Source organism: Gopherus evgoodei, chromosome 8, assembly GCF_007399415.2.
Source record: "Gopherus evgoodei ecotype Sinaloan lineage chromosome 8, rGopEvg1_v1.p, whole genome shotgun sequence".
Classification (NCBI taxonomy): domain Eukaryota; kingdom Metazoa; phylum Chordata; order Testudines; family Testudinidae; genus Gopherus; species Gopherus evgoodei.
Genome location: NC_044329.1, coordinates 109526304 through 109551501, shown reverse-complemented (window position 1 = coordinate 109551501; position 25198 = coordinate 109526304). Strand labels below are relative to the sequence as shown.

The 25198-nt window shown below is 52.3% G+C and overlaps 1 protein-coding gene and 1 pseudogene across 1 annotated transcript in view; both read left to right on the top strand.

Moving 5' to 3' along the window:
- LOC115656802 (flocculation protein FLO11-like) overlaps positions 1 to 17460 on the top strand; it is a 29312-nt gene extending 11852 nt beyond the window's left edge. The window contains exons 2-5 of the mRNA XM_030573947.1: positions 6192 to 6653; positions 8355 to 8663; positions 8893 to 9059; positions 15365 to 17460. Of these exons, the coding sequence (XP_030429807.1) occupies positions 6192 to 6653; positions 8355 to 8663; positions 8893 to 9059; positions 15365 to 15409 (983 nt within the window). The 3' untranslated portion in view covers positions 15410 to 17460. The remainder of the gene's footprint in view (positions 1 to 6191; positions 6654 to 8354; positions 8664 to 8892; positions 9060 to 15364) is intronic.
- LOC115656801 lies at positions 15558 to 18379 on the top strand (annotated as a pseudogene).
- Positions 18380 to 25198: the final 6819 nt, after the last annotated feature.

The window sequence follows — 25198 nt, the reverse complement described above, 5'->3', positions numbered from 1 at the left end:
AGTTGCAATTGCTGTAAGTTTCAGAAGGGACTCAGTGCACATGCTGCCCCCCCCCCCCGTTGAAACCCTCCAGACCTAAGCACCTCGGTGCTGCAGATAAAAAGAGAGGGCACATGCAGCCTTCACGTAAGGCTGCCAATTCCAATCCAGCCCAGGTCAGCAGTGCCTGAAAGCTTTTCCAAAGGGTCCCCCAGATCAGGAGCTGGTGGGCAGGCCCATGCCTGGTGGGCAGGCGTCTCTTCGAACAACCCATCTCAGTTGGTACCAGTTGGCTTCCTGGGCAGAATCAGGTGCCACAATGTGAATGGGTCAAAAAGATTGATCTCCTCACGCATGGGCTTCGCAGGGCAGGGTTGAGGGGGAGCATAGAGGCCCCTTGCCCTGCCATTGTATGTGCTGTATCTGCGCGGTGGATAAAGAGGGGACAAGATAGCGCCTTTCCCCAGAAGTGATTCCAATGGGAAGAACATAGAGAACAAGAGAAAGATGCACTCAGACTGCTCTATACTGAAGGTCCCATAAACCCACCAGACTAGTTATTGCAGTGCCAGACAGCCACCTGCCCCCTGTGTAACAGATACGCGTCGGAGTCTCTCTGACCTTTGCTGTGTGTTTGATCAGGCTGTTGCTGCTTTATTGACTGGAGCTGGAAATATCTGCATGAGCATCTGTTGAGATTTACTCCTGGCCTCTGGCCTTTGGCGGAAGATCCAAGTCCGTTGTCCATCACTTAGGGAGGTGGGAGGGCACAGACCTTGCTTGGGAGTTGAAGGGTCACGTGGAGCTGCAGAGTGCTTGTCAGCAGAATGCTGGGCGTCCTGACAGTCTATGACAGTGGTTGGGTTTAAATAGAAACTTGGTCTCTGCAGGCTGGAACCAGCTGTGCCTCCCACGCAACTCAATATCAGAAGGCTCACGGGGGAACAAAGAACCCTGCTACCTCTGTCTTCTCAGCTGGGGAAAGGAGCCTGAGTCCAGGCCCAGCTGCTGCTGGCCACGCCCTAGTTTAATTCAGAGAGTGATGCTTCCAGCTTTGGATCTGGATGGTGAATTGATTCTGAAAGTGAGCACGGGGGCTCCTGGCTGAGATTCCAAGAGACAAGGCACATGGAACTGGGGGGGCTCTGGTTCATCAGGCAGACGGGAGGCACTCTGTCCCTGTGTGAGGGGAACCCTCCTTGTCTCGGGGATGGCCTTGCAGACCTTGGCTCCTGGCGAAAGGCTGCCTAGGCTGGGAGATGGGGAGTGAAACACGCTTTACATTGGACTCTCCAGGAAAGCGCAGGCACAAAGCAGAAGCCTTCGGGACAAGGCTCAGCGGCAGCTCTGCTTGTGCCCCTGGTGCAGATGTCTCCAGCCCCACCAAGAAGGCAATTTAGATCTGGAGCTGGTTACAGATTCTTATGTGTTCATAAACCCCTCAATCACTTGGCCTGGCGCACTGCAGCTGGATTGCTGGGGCATGGCTGTGAAGTCTGAGCTAAGCCATTGCACCTCACGCTCAACTGGTGTCCTTCTTTCTTCTGCTGTACTGTGGCACATGTATAGTGTATTAGCCTCAGAGCTGGTGTCAGCTCAGGTTAACCCTGGAGATCTAGTACTGTAACAGCACTGCACCACAGAGCAATACCTAACTGGCTCTCATCCTTAGCAGATAGCCCTCTCTTCTCAGCGGGGACTAGGTGCATTTCCCACCAGTGTCTGCATCGGGGTGCATTTCTTTCCTCAAATGGTTACAGCCCTCCTCCTCTAGGACTCCTCGTGATCAGGGAACTATCCCCTCTGGTTCCCCAGCCAAAGGTCATTGCAAGGAGCTGCATCTTTGCTTGTGTTAGTGCGCTCTTTGCCTTTCCTGAAGTGCCAGTTTCCTCAACAGGAGAGTCTGAACCCAATAGTTAGAGAAAGTGCTGGATCTTTGGGTGGGAGAAGGGCTCTACAGCACATTTGGTATTCAACAGAAAATAGTTGACTGGTAATCATTAAGTTTCAGAGTTAATGTCCAGTGAGATGAGTGAGCAGCTGTTGCTCCAAACTGATCAGAGTTGGTTTTTAAAAGTGATCACATTACAGTCAGAAATGCTGTAATGTTGTGTGTCGTAGGTGGGTGCAGTGCCAGAGCACTGCCTCAGGGTCTGGAATGGTCCTGCAGGCACCCTGCCTCAGTTTCCCCTTGAATTCTGAGAATAACCCACTTAGAGCCACCTACATCCAGAGTACAATATTCCCCCAGCCTTGGGACTATTTTAGTCAGATTAACTAGCTTCTCTCCCCTCAGAGCTCCCTTTTAGGGTATGTCTACACTGCAATGTAAGCCCAGAGTTTGAACTCATGCTCAAGCCTGACCCTCCTTCTGTCTACACACAAATCACTCTAACCCAGGGCTTGGATACAGGGTCCTTAGACTCCTGAAAGACGGTTGCACTAAGATCCCTGCGGGCCACACACCTCAGTGATCTTGTTGGGGCAGCAAGAAGAGACAAAGCCCAGCCCATCTCTCCCAGACCCTCCACCCTGTGAGTTCCATATTCCCCCTCTCCCCTGCAGGAGAGAGGTGAGAACCCCTCTGACTGGTGTGTGTGCGTGTGGGGGTATTGCTGAGAGCCATCTGGTCCCTCAGCACAGCCAGGCGGCTGTCTCCAGGTAGACAGACTGTAAGGCCTGCCGCCTGGGTACAGCACAACCCCCAGCAGTGACAGGAGGGCCCTGACTGCCGTGGGAGTGGGCAGGGGGTGCACAGGGACAGATAAAGGGGTTTCTTGTACCCAGGGATCTGTTGCACCATGAGACAGCAGAGACCAGCTCCCCTAAGCAATATAAATCTCCAGGAGCTCCCTCAGCCCAGCAGCAGTGAAAACCCGAAGGCTGTTCGCATAGACAAGCCCCTGCCTGCACCCCCAACACTTGCTCACTCCCAGGAGCTCAGTCAGCCCCCGGTTCCAACTTCCCTACAGCGGCTGAAGGAAGGGAGAGGAGCTGGTATTTTAGGGGCCCCCTGCTCCTCCCCTTTTCCAGCATGCTTTGCCATGGAAAGCGCCAGAGTCAGGCCGTCCCTTTCCCTGCTCCGAGAGGGCCTCAGCCAGCCTCATGTGGCTTAGGCCTTCCTGTAAGATGTAGAGCAGCAGCAGGGCTGCTCCGCACCATTCCCTGACTCCCTCCACCCGTCCGGTCTGAGAGCAAAACTTCCTGGCCTCCGCCTCTCCCTGGAACCAGAGCACCCCAGTCTAGCACTGGGGAACTCAGCCCCCGAGCCCGGGAGCTCAGCGCTTCCGCAGCATGCAGCCTTGCGCCTTCCTGTGTGAGGCCGGGCTAGTCCACCCAGCAGCGGCAATGAGGGCTGGAGGTCGTGGGTTAACCCTGCACCCTGCTTTGGGCCAGGCTGGTTCTCTGAAACTTGGACTCTAGGGGCACTTTGCTCTTCTGGCTTCCACCTGGGAGCCTGCCCTGTCCTTGGAAAGGCAAAGCCAATCCTCCCCGCTCGGCTCCCTCTTCTCCAGCTAGCTGGCTGGGTGAGCGTCTGCACGCATCTCTGAGCAGCTTCCAAATGGGGAACAGGCCTTGTGAGCCTGGGGCGGTGCTGGCCTCCCAGCCCCTCTCCTCTCGTACCCCCTCCTCCTGTCCACATACAAGTACTGCCTGTTTACAGGGTGTGTGTCTGTGTCTATCAGGAGAGAAGTGGGTGCGTGTGTGTATTTATTCCCAGGCTAGATGGCTGAGTGCTGCCTAGCGTGGCCCAGGAGATCTGGCCTCTTACCAAGTGCTTGTGAGTAGGGCAGGGTAGTAGTAGACACACACCACTTCGGACCCAGCTTGATTCTTGTCAGAAGGCACCTGGGCTGTCTTAGCCCGTCACACAGCGTGAGCTTAGCGGGTCCATCTGCCAGTCCCTAAACCCCTACTTACGCCTGTGTATTTTTCAACCGTGTTATTACCAGATCTTAGTCCTCTGCTATATATTTCCCTTCAGATATTTATAGGGCTTTCACAGTCCCATAAATACCATTTCCTTTAGCCTGTATAAATTTAGCTCCATCAGCCTCTCCCTTCTAAGGCCTCAGCTTGGTGCCTTTTGTTGGACACACACACACTCCCTCTCTCTCATGCCTTCTTAACATGCAGTCTCCTTGCTGAGTCACCGGCTTCTCTCAGCTCTGTCAAGAGATCCCAAAACGATGCTGGCAGCGTTTCTCCACAGTGTTCCTTGGGAGCCAGATTTGTAAGGGAGACATGATGGGGGGAAGGAGGGGTCTAAGCTCTTGAAACCAGCCTAAGCTGGACTGATGCAAATTACAGCGAGCTTTGCCTACACTAGGGGTTTGTACTGGTGCCAGGCCACTGATGGCTGGAATCAGGGCAAGACCTATGTGAGTGTAACTTACACCGTCTGGCCTCTCACTATGTATGGTGCACCACTTGGGCTCCCCTCTGTGGCTGCCGTACTGCCAATATGTACACACAGTTGGCATCGGTTGTATTATTAGGGTGACCAGATAGAAAGTATGATAAATCAGGATGGGGTTGGGGGTAATAAGCGCCTGTATAAGAAAAAGCCCAATATATCGGGACTGTCCCTATAAAATAGGACCATCTGGTCACCCTAGATATTATACATGTGCTTAAAGTTAAGAACATGAATAAGTACTTGCAGTATTTTCAGAGTCACGGCTTTCCAGGATATTGTCCTGCATCTTGCTAGATGTACAACTTTGCATTTGGCTGTATTAAAACACATTTTGTTTTCACAGACTAGCTTACTGAGTCATCCAGATTCCTCTGTATGACTGCCCTGTCCTTCTCATTATTTGCCATTCGCCAGTCTTTGTGCCAGCTGCATATTTTATCAAGTGATTTTATATTTACTTCCAAATCACTGATGAAAATATTGAATAGCATCAGACCTAGTACCCTGCAGAACCCCACTATAAACATCCCCATTTAATGATGGCTCCCCAATGACAGCTGCCTTTTAAGATCTGTCAGTCAGCTCTCAGTCCATTTAACATGTGTTTTGATATTGCATAGTACTAATATTTTAATCAGAGTGATGGGCTACATTGAATTAAATGCAGCACAAAACATATTTATATCTTTATCAACCAAATGTATAATCTCATCAAAGTGAAATCAGATTTGTTTTGACAAGACCTGTTTTCCAGAAAACCAGTTGAATGGCATTAATTCTATTCCCATTAGTTATTTATTGAATCCTGCATCGACTTTTCCATTATTTTGCCCAGGATAGATGTCAGGCTAACCAACGTATAGTAAACCGGCTCATCGTGCTTGCCCTTTCTGAATACAGTATTGGCCCAATATTAGCATTCTTCCACACTTGAAATTTCTCTACTATTCCAAGATTTATTAAAATTTAACATTAGTGGGCCAGAAATCTCAGTCAACTCTTTTGGAATTCTTGGATGCAAGGGATCTGGGCTTGCTGATTTTTTTAAATGTCTGTTTCTCGTAGATGCTGTCTAACATCATTCTCCTTTACAGATACAGAACAGAAATATTTATGGAACATTTCTGTCTTTTCTGCCTCAGTAACAATTTTACCATCTCCATCTAGTAATGAGCCTCTATCATTGTTAAGATTCCTTTTGTTTCTAATATATTTAGACACCTTTTTAGTTTTTCACCCTCGTGTCCTTAGCTTCCCTTATCAATATTTTACCTTTCATAACCTCTGATTTATAACGATTGCTATCTACTTCCCCTTTTTATCCTTTTGTTATGTTTTTTTAAAATTTATTTTAAAATGGCACCTTCACTTCCCGATTGTACCAGGGTGGGCTTTTTTTTTGCCGTCATCCTCTTTGTTGACTGTGGAATTGTGGCTCTTTGGCCTTCAGACACTCTTCTTACTGAACTTCCAGTATTTAGGGGAGTGTGGAGAGGTTCCAGTCACGTCCATCCTTTACAGTGCGATAGGAGTGGGAGGTTTGGTAGTGGAGCTGATGTGGCCTCCCTCTGATCAGGCATCCTGCCTTCGGTAGAGACCAGCACCTTCTGCTCCAGAGTCAGGCTTGCTGCCCGGACCCCTTCTCTGGTCCCTGTGCGATGCTGTATGCAGCACAGGCCAGCTGGGGATTGGTTCCTTCCCTCCCTCCCTAGCCTGTCTACGTCCTGGGTTCCCTATCGTGTGGCATGGACATCACCCCTTTCAGCGTTTCTCTCTTTCTTTCCTGCACTAGGAGATGGGCAGGAGACCCTGACTGAGCAGACGGTGTCACCAGCTCAGCCCAGCACTGGGCCAGGCTCACTTCCACTCACTGAGGCTGGTGGCTTCAGCCTGGAGACGACCGCCCCTCCTGTGACTAGCGCCGATAAGGACGGGGTGGCCATACACCCAAGTTTTAGCACCCCCCGCGCTGTTGAGCTGGACGAGTCCATCCCACCCGATCCCAGCGCAACCACCACCAAGGGTGCCAGGCTGCAGACTCCTGCCCCAGCCATCTCAGCGGATGCTACGACGGGGCTTCAGAATAAGAACCAGTCGGCCAACAGCAGCTCAGAGCTCCCCACTCCGGCTCTGGCTGCCAACACCACAGATGCAAACCAGCCTGGCCAAAATGGAACAGAGCCCTCCAGCCTCACGGGGCCGACTGGCACCGCGACTGTGGCTCCAACGCATCCACCACCACAGGATGCGCTGGGTGAGGCTTCTTGCAACCCCGCCACTCACCTGGGCGTAGGGGGCACTTTCTCCCACAGCACACCCAGCATAAGGACGTAGGGCCTGGCTCCATGTGGTGCTGAGTGCCTTTCTACCTTTATTGACTTTGCCTGGAGTCAAGGGCACTCAGCACCTCACAGGATTGGGCCCTTGGTACACGAAAGGGGGATCCTGATGCTAGGGCAAGTGGGAAAGGTTTGCGGCAGCTACTGGTTCCTCTTTCATATGCAGATAGGGACCCTGCTTCCTGGCTTTTACCACATCAGCCAGCTGTCCTGGGAGGGGGAGAGTTATAAACCATTGCTGCTAAAGGCCCTTACAGCTTTCTTCAAAAGTATAACAATTTAACCGTTTCCTTCCTAGGTACACGCACGCTCACCCAGGGGCCGAGTGCTGCTCTCCTTTGTACTCACGTCACTCCAGAGCGGCTCTTGTGACTGTGGTGAGGTCACACCAGTATAAGTGAGAGCAGTACCTGGCCCGGCTGGCTTTAAAGCAGGATTGCCCAGCTGGTATCTGGGGCTGGCAGCTTGCACGAGCAACCCCTAAATTTTATAGCATGGGGTAGATAGAAGCCAACCCCTGTCCCTCCAATCATCAACGAGAAACTGTGAGGAAAATCCCAGCATGCAGTGCGGCTAGGTGGCTCTGAGCAACAGAGCGCATTGCATACTGGGATCCTTAATGGCAGCAGGGCACAGCTGCCAGCGTAATCTCTCTTCTCTGGCCTGACGATGTTTCCAGAGAGGCTATTGCTGTTGATTTTAGGCCGCCTGTTAAAGGGGAGGGTGGCCAAGGGTGACCTGGTCTACCACACTGCCCTAAAATCATTGGATGGCATGGGGACTCTCACTGACTCGGTTTTCTGGGCTTTGCTGCTGATGAGAGGGGGGCTCTCAGCTGAGAGACCTGTTCCCCTCAGCATGCCTGGGCTCTGAAGGGGGCTCTCTGGCTCTGACAAGTTGTGAAATACTTACTGATTTGATGATTAATCTGTATGGCGTTTGTTACTGAGAGCGGTGGGCAGGCTGTCTCCAGGGCAGCGCCCCAGCTGTCCTGGGTCGTGTAGTTTATTCCTGATCAACAGTCCTGTCGCCCTTTCCAGTGCCGTAGCTGTCAGGCACGTCCGCAGGCTACTGGGGATCCCTGCTCTTCTGGGGCATTGTCATGGAGATTCATCTGCTAGGAGATGAGCACCATTTGGTGGCCACGTGGAGGTGATGGGATGTAGCCATGGAGAGGTGGGGGAGAGGACAAGATAGGGTTAATGACCTTTTCAGAGTCTCTCTCAACCTCCAGAAGAAGTAAATTTTCAGTGGTGCTAAAGAATCTTCTTTGATGGGGGAATCGGCCTGCTAGCCTGGAGAGGCTTGAGATGCCCTCCCAAGCCTTGCCCACGTCCCATCCTACTCTGTTCTCCGGCACCGAGCCAGGGCTCCAGTTGGTGGCCTTCTGAACAGCTCGACACAGAACAGCAGGGGTCTCAGGGCCTCTCCACTGCCTCCCTGAGGATCCCAGGGGGAACCTGGAGCAGAGAGCGCTCTGGGCTCATGCCAGGGGCTGGGCATGTCCCCTAGGTGACAGCAGCGCTGCCTGCTTCCCATTTCAGGCCATGCAGGGTGGGGATGGGCAGACTCAGGATTTCGCCTTGTAGATAACTGCCTCTTTTTCTTCTGTGCAGCAACAACGAGCAGCGCCCAGCTGGAGCCTTCTGCATTCAACACCTTGGGCCCCACGACAGGGAACCCTGAACCCACCCCACAAACAGCCCAGGAGAATGCCACCGAGGAGAGCATCGCAGGGCCCGCTACAGTCCCTGCTGTCACGACCACAGGGAGCACACCTGCAGCTACCACCCCCAGCACCGCCACGGCAACCCTCAGAGTTTCCTCCCCCAACAGGACAGCCACAACAGCCGCAAGGCAGCCATCAGCCGATCCCGTGCACGAGAAGGCTTCTGTGTTGGATGTGGGAGACGATGATGGTCAAGGTAAATGCTCTCGAGGACCCAGTGCTCCCATCTCTGCTCTCCCTAACTGGTTATTGAGAGCGTAGCAAGTGCAGGGGCATGGGAGAGGCATTTGACCTGTGGGTTTGAGCTGGGGGAGCCCTTGTGGTGCTGTAGGGCAGAGCCCAGGGGGAGACTGGGATTGGCTGCTCCAGCCCTGGGGACTGCCCCGGGACCTTACCCTCTCGGTACCGTCTCCTCCTCTCTGCAGACCTGCCCAGCTCCGCTGTTGCTCTCAGAATGGGGGCCGACCCCCTGGTGATTGGTGTCATCTCCATGTTCGTTGTCATGGTGGGGATCCTGGCCCTGGTGGGCTTCCTGAGATACCGGCAGCGCCACAGCCGGATGGAGTTCCGGCGCCTGCAGGACCTGCCCATGGTGAGCAATGCCCCTGCCCTGCCGGCCGTGTCCAGGGCCCTTGTGCCTTGAGCGCCTGGCTGGCTCCCAGCTGTGGGGCCAGGCCAGGCTGCAGCTCCCCTTCCAGCTGTACTAGCAGCGATGGCGAGAAGCTGCTCAGAGGGAACTCGGCTCATTCCTCATGCAAAGGAAGAGGTGCCAGTGACTGGGAGGGGTGTGAGGCTTGGGGTGGGGTCTGGAGAGCCTCCTCAAGGTTCATTGCCAGGATGTCAGGTGACAAGAGATTTAGCGACAGGATCCACTTTGCCAGCCCTGTTCCAGAAGACAGACAGTGTGAAGGCAGCCTGACATCCTGTGCCATGGTTCCCTCGTGCTTCCAAGTAGTCAGTATTCTTCCTCACTCCTGCCCTGATGTGTTATGCAGTGTTCACTCTGTGTAGTCTCTGAGATACAAAGTTCTTCTTCGAGTAGATGCAGCCATGTATTCCAGTCAGGTGTGTGCGCGCCCAGCACACTGAAGCCAGAGAAATTTGCCTAGGAGCACCCATAGGGGGTAATGTGCATGCCTCATGGCCACAGCCCCTTCCCTGGCTATATGAGGCAGTGCTGCTCTGACCCTCCCTCAGTTCCTTCTTATCACCCCTCGGCTGGAGTCAGAACTTAAGGGTCTTAACCTCCCAATATCTCAGCGAGTTTAGTTTTTCTGTCCGCTAGATAGATAGATAGTACCCTTTGTGTTAGTTGTATTTGTTTGTTTTCCTCGAGGATGCCCTCCCCAGGGTTTAAACGTTGTCCTTCGCGTGGGGGAGCGATCCCCACACACAGTGCTTGCTCTGTCTTGGCGAGGCCCACATTAAAGAGCGTTGTGTGATCTGCACATCATTCAAGGGACAGGCCCAAGGGGCTCACGGCCTTTGCCTGACACAGCACCTGCTTCAGTCCCAAGGCATGCGTCGGGTTGGAGATCGGCTGCGGACTCCCATCGCTGCCGCTTCACGTTCCCGAGCAGTTGCCTCCCCAAAGAAGCGGAGGAGCCCTTCCCTGTCGCCTCTGCCAAGGAAAAGGTTGCATAATACCACTCCGGACTGCTCCAGATCTCGGAGTGATTCTTCTGCCTCCCCAGGAAAAGCATGGACTGCCACGGAGTAGGTACTGGCCTGTGGGATGGCACGAGTACCGCTAACCCTTCTGAGTCGGGAGCGTAGAAACCCTGTACCGTTGACTCCCGTTCTGGCCCCCGGGTGTCTGCTGAGTCCGGCACCAATGAGGGAGATGCCAGTACCAACTGTTTCCAGGTCAGTAGCATACCAGACAGCTACAGACCTCCTTTGCCTTTTGGTCCTGACCTCTTCTTTGGTCCAGGGCTGTGTTGTCTGTAGCCTGGTCAGTCGACTGAACGAGCCACTGAACCCTCAGGTCTGTCTGCACCGCACCCCAGTATGCAGAGCCAGTACCAGAATCAGTATAGGGGACCTTGGGAGTGGGATTCTGCCCAGCAAACACTTCCATGGCGGCTTTTACCACCCTCGACATCGGTACCGTCGAACACTCCCATGCTGCTGCTCCTGACTTTGGGATTGACACTGCTTCCGGCACCGGCATGCTCGCTGACGACAGTAACACTTCCATGGGCAACGCCGCTTCCTGCCTCATTCTGGGCAACGGACAAGTCAGTTACATGCTTCTTCTGCTCTCTCTCTACGCTTATCCCCGGGATCCCAAGGCTCCCCAACCTCTGAGTCGGAGCTGTCATCCTCCCACGCTCCATCCCCTGATCAGCATTGGGGACCGCTGACAGACCATTATGGGTACCAGGATTGGCGTTCTTCTCTGGCTCGGTGTCTGCTGGCTACTAATGCCTTATCCAGGCCAGTGGCCTCCATGGAATCTGTGGGATGCTCTTCTTTTGTGAAGGTCCCACCCTGTCTTGCTTGAAGGCGAAATCACTGGCCAGGTCTGCAGTGGTGACTGTCAATCCGCTGCAGGTCCAACCCTCCGTAGTTGTCCCATCCGGGTCCGTCAGCCCTTTAACAGGATCCAGCTTTGGTTCAGTTGAGGACCTCGTCTCTGTCTCCAGACAATGCTGTGCTGCCTTGCTCATTCTTGCCTTCGATACCAGAGGATTTTAAGGTGTGCTAAGACCTTTTGTGGCGTGTAGCTGCTTCTCGCAGTATCCAAGTGGAGTTCTTGCAAGAGAACACACACTTATTGGTGGATATCCTGCAGCTGTCTGCCCCTGGGAGAGTCACCCTCCCTATCAGTGATACGCTCCTTGAACCGGCTACAGCCCTCTGGAGCATGCCTGCGGCTAAGCGGAATTTGGGCATTGCCCCAATGTCCAGTAATCCATTGAGGATTTGGCCTTCGACGGCCAAACACTGTTCTTGGACAAAACTGACAAGATGCTACACTCCTTCAGGGACTCCAGGACTCCCCTGCGGTCTTTTGGGGCCAACCATGCAGAGACGTGCAACAGCAGCAGCAGACTTTCACTCCTGCGAGGCACAGGGGCTATCCCAGAAAGGAGCACAGTTCCCACAGGAGGAAGCAGTCGGGCTCAGGGTTCGGCCAGTCCACATGCCCTCTCTGGAACTCTGGAACTTCCAGTGGTTGCTCCCTCCCTCCTCATCTCCCCACTTTGGGGACAGACTGGCCCACTTTCACAATGCTTGGGGCTCGACTGCTACCAATAGCTGGGTCCTAAGCACTGTCATGTCAGGTTATGCTACCCAGTTCCTCCACATCCCTCTTCAGGGACCCGTCTCATGAGATATTGCTCTTCGAGCAGGTCCATTTTCTCCTGGCTTTGGGAGCAGTGGAGGAGGTTCTGCTGGAACACCAGAGTCATGGCTTCTACTCCCAGTATTTCCTCGGACCCAGGTCCATGAGAGGAGTAAGACCTGTCCTCGACCTTCACAGCCTCAACAAATATCAAGTACATGAGGTTCCGAATGGTACCTATTGACTACTCTTCCTGCATGGTCTCAGAATGACTGGTTTGCTGCTCTTGATCTTCAAGATTGCCACATTTAAGTGGGTATTTTGCCAAGCCACAGAAAGTTCCTTCAGTTTGTTGTGGCAAAACACCACTTTCAGTGTGCAGTGCTTCCATTTGGCCTCTCTTCTGTCCCCCCTGGTTTTTATCAAATGCATGGTGGTTGTTACAGCATCTCTCAGGAAGAAGAGAATTCACACCTTCCCATATCTGGACGACTGGTTATGAAGGGGAAGTTCTTGTTCACATCGGCATCACAGTGCATTTGCTCAATCATCTGGGTCTCATTCTAAACACTGGAAAGTCAACCTTGGCTCCCACTCAGAAAATAGAGGTCACTGGGGCCCTGTTAAATTCCACGACGTCGAACGTTTCTTCCAACTGACCATTTTCAGCCAATTCCCCATCTTTGCCTTAGTCTGCAGTCTCAGCCTCCCACAATATTTCAGATGTGTCTGAGGCTCTAGGGCGCCATGTCTGCTTGCATGCACGTGGTCCAGTTTACAAGGTTGCACTTTTGCCCCCTTCAAATGCGGCTCAGGATGGTCTACTGTCTTACTCGTCACCCTCTATACGGTTTGGTTTGTCTTCATCCACTGGTCCTGGACTCCTTGCCGTGGTGGATGTGTCCAGAGAACATTTGCCAAGGCGTTTCGTTTGTCTGGCCCTTGCCAACCAGGTTGGTTGTTACCGAAGCATCCCTGATGGGTTGGGTTGGCGCACCTGGGAGTGCTGACAGTACAGGGGCTGTGGTTGGAGCGGGAGGCCTTGCTCGATATCAATGTGCTGGAGTTTTGGGCCATCTACAGTGCATGCTGTGCCTATCAAGAGATTCACACAGTTCCCACTGCCATGTATTATGCGAACAAACATACGAACAACTCCAGGTTGTTTTGCCTAGAGATGATCAGGCTATGGCATTTCAGCATTAAGGAGAATGATCCGATAGCCATTCACTTGCCCAGGGTTCAGAATCATCGTGCGGACTGTCTCAGCAGGTATTTTTCCCTGAGTCACAAGTGGTCCTCGAAGACTAGTGCTCTCCGGGTCATCTTCACAGCTTGGGGCATCCCTACAGTCAAGCTGTTCGCTACAAGAGACAACAGGAAATGTCATCTGTTCTGCTCTTGGGGGTTCCCTGTCCGACTCCTTCCATCTAGCTGGCAGTGGGCTGTCCTGTATGCCTTTCTCATGATCCTGATCATCCCTCAGGTCATCCTCAAGTTCAAGGCCAATCAGGCCAAACTCATTCTCATTGCCCTGGCCTGGCCAAGACTGTGCTGGTTCTCCGACCTTCTCGCACTGTCTATTCAGCCTCCCATACCACTGCCTCCTCATCCCAACTTACTCAGAACCAAGGCCACACCTCGCATCCTGTGCTCAGCTCCCTGGATCTCACAGTGTGGCTGCTGCATGGCTGAAGTGGGGGAAAGAGCAGCATTCGGCAGCTGTCCAAGTTCTCCTTAACAGTAGAAGACCCATCCACCAGGATGGCCTATTCAGTGAAATGGAAGCGATTTTTGGTGTGCTCATTAGCCCGCAGAATCCAACCGCAGCTGGTCTCCATCCAGGGCATTTTGAAGTATCTGCTGCACCTTCAGTTACTGCGGCTTGCATTCAGTTAATTGAAAGCATGTCTGGAAGCAGTATCAGCATTTCATCCTCCCATTCAGGGAAGATCTGTCTTCTCCAGTACCATGGTATCAAGATTGTTAAAACTGCTCCTTTGTCTGTATCCCCCGCTCAGAGAGCCGGTTCCTCTGTGGGACTTTAACTCAGTCCTAGCGGCCTTAATGGGATCTCCGTCTGAGCCTCTGGCATCTTGTCCCTTTCCACTTTTGTGTCAGAAAACTGCATTTCTGGTAGCAAGGACCTCACAAGGAGAGCATGAGCATTGCAGGCTCTGATGGCAGAGCCTCCTTATACACCATTCTCCAAAGACAAATGTGACTTTACGACCACATCCAAAATTTCTGTCTAAAGAGGCTTCTCAGTTTCATTGGAACTGGGCGGTACCTGTGTTCTTTCCTAAGCTGCATTCATCTCCGGAGCAGCAACGTCTCCATACTGTAGATGTCAGGTGATGTCTAGTCTTCTGTCTGGACTGGACTAAACCGTTTCATGCTTCGTCTGCCTGTTTGTATTATATGCAGATTATATGAAGGGTCAAGTGATCTCTTCACAGGCGATCTCCAAAAGGATAACACTCTGCATCAAGACACCATATGAAATAGCTTCAGCTATGCCCCCTCAGTAAGTGTGACTCACTCTACTTGGATGCAAACAAAGCCCATAGCCTTCCTCAGTGACTTTCCATATTGGATGTTGACAGGGCTGCTACGTGGTCGTTGATACGTAGGTTCACAAGCCATTGTGCCATAACTGCATCTTCCAGGGTGGAGGCAGGCTTTGGTAGGCTTAGGTAGACTCCGAGCCCTGCCTCCAGGGAGCGTAGGGGGAGGTACTGCTTTGAACACGCGTCCGCATCTACTCGAAGACGACGAAACGGTTACTTACTGTAACTGTGGTTCTTTCAGATGTGATGCAGGTGTGTTTTGCACAACCCACCCTCCATCCCCTCTGCACTGGGCTCTTGGGTCCTGGCATTCAGTGCGAAGGAACTGAGGGAGGGTAGCCAGGGGAGGGGGTATGGCCACAAGGCATGAATGTCACCCCCTACGGGTACTGCTAGGCAAATTTCTCCAGCTATGGTGCACTGGGCCTGCACGCACCTAAGTGGAACGCACGGCTGCATCGCATCTGAAAGAACCACAGTTAGGTAAGTAACCATTTCATACCGGTCATCCTGCGTAGTGACGCCACAGAGGAACAGCGATATATTCACCATCCTAGGCGTGGTGTTTGCCTCGCATCCTTCCACAGAGACCACCCATCTGTGTGATGAATCCTGCTGATGGGGGACCTCACTGGCCAGACTGGTGGTGGCCTTGAGGGGGATAGGATGAGGGAAAGGGAGCCTGGTCCCAGCACACCACCAGGGAGATACTGGTCTGGGCCTCTCTGAGACTCTCCTCTGCCATCTGAGCAGCATGCGTGGGCCTGTGGGGCAGGGGAGTCTCCCAGCCGTGTTCCCACACTGCCTCCTCCAGCCCCTTCCAAAGGCCATAGGAGGAAGGGAAGGTAGCTCCTCCAGAGAGGGCAAGCCCTTGCCAGGGGCTAACGGAGGCACTGCTCAGGGGGCACAGGGGCTGGAAATGGCAAAGCAGCTACACTGTGAGTGGAGGGGCTGTGGGCCTGGCACTGGACCAGTCCCCCTCCATGCCATGACGTGACAAACACTAATGTGGGTCTTTCTCTCCTTTGCTCATAGGACGACATGATGGAGGATACGCCCCTCTCCCTCTACAGCTACTAGGCAGCGAGAAGAGGACCCTCCATCCAGGTTTGGGGGAGCGCTGGAGTTCCCTGAGCAGTAGGCCCCTGAGGATCTGGTCCAGGAAGATCCCCTGAGGATGGGGGGAAGGCGGCTCTGGTTTTGCACTTGACTGAAACACTCATTGCAGATGGGTGGGTTGGTTTGTTTTAAAAACTTTTGTAAAAGTTTGGTTTTAAAGTTTATTCTGAGAGCTGGAGCCAGTTAGAGCCCAGCACTGGCCCTTCCCTCTGCTCTCCATACGCCGAGTGTCCTAATCCTCCTCAAAATGCTGAGGAGATAGGTGAGGGGCTTTTCACCTTGCATTTTAGCCTGGCGGTCGAGCTGATGTTTTGTCAACAATCTCTGGAGAAGACTCGCTTGGAAGGCTCAGAAGCTGCTGCTCTCAAAATGTGCCTTGTGTCAGGAGACGCAGTGTCGGTCCTCACAAGGCAAGCAAAGGAGAATGTTACTTCCCACTGGGAGACAAGGGCAGGGAGCAGACTGGCTTCCTCTTGCTTTGTGTTTTTTTGCACATGTTGTTCCTATTTCAACTTCAGCAGTGGGATTCACTCCTGAATTCCCAGAGAATCTAGCAGGACTGTGGTAAACTGCAATCCTCTCCTTGCCCCCTGGCTGCGGGAGGAGAATGTGCCCCTAGGGGTGGGCTGGAGGTTTTTCATCACGCTGCAGAGGGAGAGAACAAACGTAATTGGGGCTTGTGTGGCCTTGTCTTGGGTGAGACTCTCCTGTCTGTCTCAAAAGAAAACAAAATCCCTGGTTCTCTGCCTCGAGGCAGCAGCACAAGCCTAAACCATTCCCTGCAGGCAGGCTGGCCCGTGGGAAGGGAACGTGCAGGCTCTTCTCCTGGGTATCAGAGAGTCGCTTGTTGCACTTAGTCCCTGCTCTGAGCTCTGGCGGCTGCCCTGCGCGGCCTGTGCCATGACTTCCCTCCCCAGTACCGCGAGCTGGGAGCGCCTTAGTTCACTATGGAAATAGCCTTGCCCCGTGGCAAGGGCCTTGTCGAGGCTGCTTGGTGGCTCTCAAGGGCACTTTATGCCCCGCACCCCCGAATTAGCCTTTGCTATTTTTTTGTGCCTTGTCCCCCCCCAGCGTGTTCGGTTTGGAGGTCAAGAAATGCTGCTTCTCTGCTTCTCAAGTCCCTTGAGCAGTCCCAGCAGCTGCCAGCTCTGCCCCTGCGTCTCCTGGGAGCCTTTGCAGCTGCATAATAAGCAAACAAACAGGAGCGGGTCTGGGGATAGCCAGATGCCTTTGGGCTCCCTAAGGACAGACGTTAGCGTGTTGGGCAGGATGCGTCTTGTCCATGTGTGCAGCTAGCGAGAGGCTGTGTGGTTTTTTCTGTTCTGTGTTACCACCTGTCCCCATTCTCCAACACACACTGGGGTATCTCTCTTCCCAGACAGTGGCTCCTGCCTATTTCTACTTCCTATCTTGTTAAACCTCCTGAAGGCTCCTCTGGGTCCCGCTCAGCTGTTCCTGGGACCTGGGCAGCGGTTGGTGAGGGCTCGCTGTTGAGGGTGATGCTGGGATGGTTGGTATAGTACAAAAGCCTTGCTTTTCTCAGGTCTCAGCTTGTTGTCTTGGCTCGAAGGCAGCCAGTGCTCGTGCTCCCTCAGGCCAGCAAAGTCTGGGGAAATTGTGGGCAGACAGGATCTCTTCTGGCGAGGCTCCTGCCCCGTGAAGTTGCACCATTTTCACAGCCATGCTATGCCCACATTAGTTTTCAGGAGGGCTTAGTCTCCCACCAGCAGGGCATAGATAAGTCCTGTCATTGGCTTTAATGGAGATTATTCAGGCCATGCAGGTGGAGAACTGGTCATCTGGAACCAGGGCAGATGAGCTGGAGAAGGTGTCTTCCCCACTCCCTGCAGACATTTTTTTTTTTTAAGACTTTGTTCTTTTGTGCTGTTTGTCCCGGGGTTGTGAGTGAGGCTTGCTGAGAACGGCCAGGACCAAGCAGACCACCTGTAAATCCACCGGTGGTAAAGCCCCCCGTAAGCAGCTGGCCACTAAAGCTGCCCGGAAGAGCGCTCCTGCAACCAAGGGAGTGAAGAAGCCTCATCGTTACCGGCCCGGCACTGTTGCCCTGCGAGAGATCTGCCGCTACCAGAAATCCACTGGCCTGCTTATCCGCGAGCTGCCCTTCCCTGGGGTGAAATCGCCCAGGACTTCAAGACCAATGTGCACTTCCAGAGCTCGGCCGTTATGGCCCTGCAAGAGGCCAGCAAAGCCTACTTGGTGGGGCTCTTTGAGGATACCAACCTGTGCGCCATTCACGCCAAGAGAGTCACGATCATGCCCAAGGACATCCAGTTAGCCCGGCGTATCCGAGGCGAGAGAGCTGAAAAGCTTGCTTACACCCACCAGCTTTTGGCAACTAGAAAACTATTACAAAAGATCCCTGCATCGCTCTGTGGCTTTGGGAGTAGCTGGTGAAGAGATCATGCAGTAGTTAGGGTTTTCCTGTTGGCTGTAGACTTGGGTCTGTTACCTGTGATGAGACACACCCAAAAGTAAATGTAGGAAGGAGTGTATTTGATTCCCCTGTCCCCTCCTTGTTGTGTGAAAATTAGAGGGCAGTTTTCACAGGCATCAAACTCCCAAGTTGGAACCACAAAAATTTCACTGGCGCTGCAGCCTTGTTTCCCTGGCTGGAGGGCAGGGTGTTGCCAATTTTTGGCACCAACAGATGTACAGACAGTACTAATGGAAATAGCGGAACTTCCTCCTGGCTGAAACTGGCACAAGGGTGTCAATGGAGTTGTTGTTGCCAGAATGAGCCACTCCGCACACAGCTTGAAGGGAGAGGACTGACTGTCCTAGCCACGCCTGCATCTCTGTCCCCCAGGGGCGGGAGGGGGGTGGGGAACAGAACTCGCCAAACACCAAAGTGCAACTTTCTTTGTAAAATATGTTAATAGTGGATTTTTCTGCAATAAAGTTACAAATGTTGAAGGCCTCACTTATGGTGATTGCACTTATCTCCAGCAGCTGGTCTGAGTGGATCATGTGCTGCACAGCAGACCCTGTGATGGCTAAATGACACCCCTGCCATACTGTTTTGGTTTGAGGATGTGTTCGGCGAGTCAGAAGTGCAGAGCAGGAGATCTCCCAGCGCTTAACTGAAGAAACAGGGTGTTGAATCCTTAACAGGGAGAATTTCTCTCTCAAGCAGCAAAGCACACTCAGTTTTAAAGAGAAATATTCACCCCCCCCTGTGCCCCCGTTCAATCTGATTTCCCTGCCAGGGCATAAGTGATGTAATCCTATCAGTTCTCCAGGCAGCCATACCATCTTTTAGGGCGGATTCATAGATTATAAGGCTAGAAGGGACCACTGTGATCATCCACACTGACCTGCATCACCCAGGCAACGCCACAGGTAAACAGCTTGAACTACTAACCCCTTTCACAAGGGGAAATAAGAACACCCTTCTCTTGTTACAGCATCAACAGGACTCTCAACCACTCTTTCCCCCTCCTTTACAGCTCACTTTTAAAACAAGGCTGGACAAAGCCCTGGTAACAGTTTTCAAATGTGTTAAGTGCTGATACAAAGAGGAACTGAAGGCAGGACAAGAGGCAATGGGCTTAATCTGCAGCAAGGGAGATTCAGGTTAGATGTTAGGAAAAACTTTCTAACTCTAAGGCTATGGCTACACTTGAAACTTCAAAGCGCTGCCGCGGCAGCGCTCTGAAGTGCGAGTGTGGTCACAGCGCCAGCGCTGGGAGAGAGCTCTCCCAGCGCTGCACGTACTCCACATCCTCATGGGGTTTAGCTTGCAGCGCTGGGAGCCGCGCTCCCAGCGCTGCGGCACTGTTTACACTGGTGCTTTACAGCGCTGTATTTTGCAGCGCTCAGGGAGGTGTTTTTTTCACACCCCTGAGCAAGAAAGTTGCAGCGCTGTAAAGCGGCAGTGTAGCCAAGGCCTAAGGGGAGCTAAGTTCTGGAACAGGCTTCCCAGGGAGGTTGGAATCCCGTCACGGGAGGTTTCTAAGAACAGGTTGGACAAATACCCACCAGGGAAGGTCGAGGTTTACTTGGTCCTGTCTCAGCACAGTGGACTGGACTGAATGATCTCTTGAGGTCCCTTCCAGCCCTACTTTTCGATGAATAGGCTGCAGGGAACAATCCTGCCCTGCTCAAGGATGGGAGTAGTGACCTAGTGCTGTTTATGTGCTAAATTATAATTAACATATAATTTTAATGCGTAGATTTGTCTAATACAATTCACAATGACATGGTTGTTTTCCATCTCCCATTTCTGGGTGCCTGTAACAGGGATATGATCACAGTGTATAGCTTATAAAACTCCTTCAGATGAAAAGTGATATAAATTCAGGCTCCTCAAGTAGCATCGCAGTCGGTGCCCCACTTCAGGCACACGTATGCCTCTCAAGCCCTGGGTCGGAGATTTTCTGTTAGCAGTGCGGGTCCTGCCCACGCACATGCTCTACACAGCCTCATGCCACACACCAAGGGTATACAGATCTGCACGGGCGAACAGCCCAGTTCCATCTCTACAGCCTTGGCCTGAGATGGAGCCTTGTGGTGCCTGAGCGTGTCCTACATTTGTTCTTTTAGTTTTGTGTTTCTAGTTCCCGTTAGTTGTCCGTATCGGCGGGTAGTGATCGATCTATCAGGGATCGATTTATCGCTTCTCGTCTAGACACGGATAAACCGATCCCCGAATGCGCTCCCTGTCGACTCGCAAGAGGCAGAAGTGGAATCGACGGGGGAGCAGCAGCAGTCGACTCGCCGCCATCCACATGGCCAGGTAAGTCGACCTAAGATACGCCGACTTCAGCTACGCGAAGTTGCATATCTTAGGTCGACACTCCCCCTTAGTGTGGACTGGGGCTAAGCCTATCCGTTGCTTGGGAGAGTCTGATATCTGTCAAAAGCGTAACTGTCGCCCGGCTCTCAGATCTAGAGCTCAGAAGTACTGGGAGACCAAACCGAGGTTTCTGATGATGGCGTGCTCCCTTTGACCTGCTTCTGAGTCAGGAGACTCACTCCCCTGTATATCTGTCTCCAGACAGATCCAGTGCCCCTTCGACCTTGGCTCCGGTCTCCCCTAAAAGGGTGAAGACTTCAGAGGACTCAGGGAAAGCTCTGAAGAAGGGGAGCTCAGTCTCCCACCACCAGGAGATGGCTCCCAAAAGGCCTCGATCTCCCACTAAGTCTGTGCCATCAGAGGCCTCGACTTCTTGGTTTGGTACTGTGAAGGGGAAGGATTCTTCCTCCGGTACCAGCAGGACCAGGAGATCCCGGACTGCTTTGGAGAAGCACAGCTCCTGGTACCATGTATGAAGGACAACGAGGTCCAGGACAGACATTTCTCTAAAACAGCACCATCTACATTAGACTTACCAGCAGTGCTTTCTCACTTGTCTGTCAGTACCGGGAAAAATTCAAGTGCTAGACGCCTTCGGACCCAGCATCTATGTGCTCCAGGTTAACGGTATCATCTAACTCAACCGCTTCGTGGGTACCCACCGGAATGCTGTTGCACCAGGGACTTGTCAGGTTTAGACAAGCCAGAGTCCTCACTGCTTATGGCTACCGAATGACTATTGGTACCAAGACCCCCGTCTCTGGATTACCATTGCTTCCCAGTACTGCAGGATTCTTCTCCTTTTTCTACTGGGGCCTCCCCACTGAGGAAAATCTAAGATGACTCAACAAATTTGCAAAGTCTCAGAAGTTCCGAGTGGTGATTCTGGCAGCTGTATTCCCTTTTCTAGAGGCAGGAGATCGGTTTTTGCAGGGCTGGCTTTAGGCCTATTCTACCAATTCCCCTTAATTGGTCCCCGCACCTAAGAGGGCCCCGCGCCCAGTGAGAATCCTTTCCCTGGCTAGAGGCACCTTTTTAATTTTTACTCACCTGGTGGCACTCTGGGTCTCCAGTGGCACTTCGGCAGCGGGTCCTTCGCTTGCTCTGGGTCTTCGGCAGCACTTCAGTGGCAGGTCCTTCAGTGCCACCGAAGACTTGGAGCTCCGCTCGGTGAGTACAAGCCCCACGTGTTTTTTTACATGTTTTTTTTTCAAGTCATCCCTGCCGGGGCCCCATCAAAACTGTTCGAATTGGGCCCTGCACCTCCTAAAGCCAGCCCTGGGGTTTTGGGCCTTGACTTACAGTCGTCTATTTCCATGTAGCAATTCACCCAGCACATAGGAAATAACTGTTTTACCATGGGACAGGCATGTTTTCAATACTGAGTACTTCACTTCAGCCTCTCTTCAGCTCCAAAGGTGTTCTCAAAAGTTCTGGGGGTAGTGGCACTTACCTTCAGCAAGGGGCAATTTTAGCCTTTCCGTATCTCGACAACTGACTACTCGAGGGCTGATCTTACAAAGCAGTGCTGACCTCCACCCAGAAATCTCCTGTTTTCTCCTAGGACTGGGGTCTCCAGCTAAATGTAAAGTATCAGAGGGGTAGCCGTGTTAGTCTGGATCTGTAAAAAGTGACAAAGGGTCCTGTGGCACCTTACAGACTAACATACGTATTGGAGCATAAGCTTTCATGGGTGAATACCCACTTCATCAGACACACGTGTAGAGTGTGTGTGTGTCGGGGGGGCAAATGGACACTGCTAACAAAAAATCTCTGATCGAGGGCTTGAGAGGCGCATTCACACCTTAAATGGATCTCCCATAGGGTTAAATATCTCAAAGAATTGCAGTTACTGCACGAAGTCAGTAACCTCTTTTTATTGTCCTGTGAGCAAGTGTCACAAAGACATAGTCTTCCTCCTGGGAGCAGCAGCCACAGATCCGTGCTGAAGGCCGAAGCTTTAAAAGGGTTTCTGCCCTATTTACCATGCATTGCTGTTTCAGGGAGCAGGATCTCAAACCAGATCAAGACGCAAAGTAGGAAATTTTCATTTTGTTGTTAGGTCCTATGAATTTGTGTGAAATGCAGGACTTTTTAATCATGCCACTAGCAGAGTAGTGCTCTGGGCTCTTACTCCAGAGTGTTTCCCTTGGGCATGGAAAATTCACAGCATTATTTCATATAACCCCACAAGGGAAATCTGGGGACAGCAGCACTATACTGTTCCCTTTTCCTGAACTCTCTACAAATGTGGGTTCAGGAAAAAAAGATTGCCCAACCTGTGTCAGTATTGCCCCATGCAATTGACAGAACTCTGATCAGTTGCAGCAGGGAATAAGAGGGTTCTCTTTCCCACGCCCCCTGTAAAACAGAGAAGGAATCATTTGTTTATAATCTGTAGAAGAACTAAACCAGTGACCACACTGACGTTCCAGCAAGTGACCAGGTGCCAGAGCTTCAAACAAAGATGGAGAAATGCAATTGCCTAACAATGGGCCTGATCAGCATCAGGCCCCAACTCTCGTGCTGCATTCAGGGCTAGACCGCTAATGCTTGCAGATCCTGATCAATGGGAATGGATTCTTTTTGCACTGAGCCATTTATGCTAGAGCTGCCCTCAAGTCTCCAGCACTGAAGTGAAGACTCCTGCCGCCCTGCCACGCTGCTGAGGAGGGCAGGCTGGCTCCCCCCTCAGCTCCAAGAATCAGCCATGTCTGGCAGCTAACTTTAGAATGATCTGAGAAGGTAGTTCAAGCACCTAGTCCTGTTCATTGTACAACAGGAATCCTGTTAATGTTGGTTGTGACACTTAGATTGTGATCGGGTCTCCTGCTATGGTTGATTCTGCAACATCAGTAGGCCCCCTTACTGGAAATAACCACGTTTAAAAGATGGAGATCAGTACCATTCTGATCTGAGCACAGCCAGGGCCCTGGGCTAGCTGTTTCTCTCTCTCACACACACACTCTCTCTCTAACAATTTTTAGCCTCAACCACAAGTCCGGCATGGTGTTGATCACAGATGCAATAGCAGTAGGGTGACCGGACAGCAAGCGTAAAAAATCAGGACATGGGGTGGGGGTAATATAGGACCCTATATATGACAAAGTTCCAAATATCGGGACTGTCCCTATAAAATCAGGACATCTGGTCACCCTAAATGGCAGTCACAGCCATAAGGGATTAAAGACACTTTCTGCAGAGCCCCCGGTTCCTGAACTTGCCGTTGGATCCAGCCCAGCTCAGCTAAAGGAAGAGGTAAAGAAGTTACCCTGTACTTCCCCCGGCTGTAAACCAGCTCTCCCTGTTAGGAACTGCCCAGAATGAGTATGATCCTGCAGCACTGGCTTTTTGCCAGCACTCTTTCAACTGTAATGCAACATCTGTTGACTTAATCTCCCACAGGCTAATTTCCCCCTCCCCCACCTTTTAATCCTCTCTTCTGAAGCACTTTTACCCTGAAATTGGACATACTTCCCCGTTCACACAGGCTTTGCCAGCAGCTGAGGAAGGGAGATGAGTGCCGTCAGCCCTATTTGATGTGTTCTTAACAACTTCTTGTGTCAGCGCCACAAAGACTCCGGATGCTAAATGACAGGCTGTGCGTGGAGCAAGACGAGGCTTGCGCACTCTGGAATGTACCTGAGTCGGCTTTAAGCCGTTAGTGTGACTCAGCGACTCATTAAGCAGTGTTTTATCGGGTGCAGCTATAGACAATTGAAATTAGTGTGGGGCTCCTAGGTTCTAATCATAGTGCTGCCCCAACTCACTAATAAATTACTCAGTGCCTCAGTTTCCCCATCTGTAAAATTTCTTGCCTGCCTTTGTCACACATCGTGAGCTCCACGGGTGTAAATACTACAGCCACGTTCATCACTGTCTGTGCCTGTTTCGGTGGAAGGAAAGGGGAATCGGGCATCTTCCAAAAGGGACTGTGCGGAGCTTTCAGGGAAAATCACCTCATTCGTTTTTCAGGCAGCCAGGTTGTAGGCCAGCCCCGAGACCATCCAGCTCAGGTGCTGGGCAACGCACCATCATTCCATTGGGCCTTGTCCAGTTTTAGTTTCTGGATTCCGGGGCACCAAGTCCCAACCGAGCACCAGCAGTCTCACCTCTGTCCAGGCAGGCTCTGGTATCCCAACCAGAAGCTAGTGGCTGCCATTCACTCCCTGTGGTCCTCCCCAAGGAAGCGGAGCTGGGTGCTGGGCAGTTGGGAAGCAGCTGCTCCCCGTTTAGAAGGCGACTGCTCTCAGCCTAATCTCTAAAGTGGCTGTAGCTACCACCGTGAGAGGCACATTGTATTAGCACCTGAAATAATTCCTGTCTTTCCACCCTCCACCCATCCTCACTCGGCCAAGCCCTGCCTCATTAGCAGAGTTAACCTCTGCCCCTCCGTCTTTTCCCTTGCTCCTCTCTGGCCTCCGACCGGGGTGGGAATAAAGTTCTGGCAAGGAGATGCCTAGCACTGACCCCAGTATGGTGGCAAGAGTCACACCACAGTTATTTAGAGAGGAAGCACTCATCCTGCACCAGCCTTTCTGGCAGCCATCCCCCATTGCAAGACCATACTAAACATGGCACCCACTCTCACCACAGCAGGTCTCTAGCAGGGTCACCGCTGCCCAGCTTTCCTGTCCCTTCCAGGGTGGGAATTGTCATTACGCTTCCCCAAATATACAAACTAAATGGCACTGGAGCACTTTCTGCCTGTGTCTCTGCTCTGTTGGTCCTCGATGACTCACCTGGCTGCTGCTACTCCCAGGTTAGCACCAACAGTGAATTTCATTCCCAGGCTATTTATTCCCTTGGCTGGCTGTTCAAACACTGAGCTCTACCACACTGCACTAAACAGTGTAACCCCCAAATCAGTGCCACCCCCCTTTGCTACCCACTTTTCAGGATGAGCAACACTGGTATCTCAGCGAAGGGTAGGA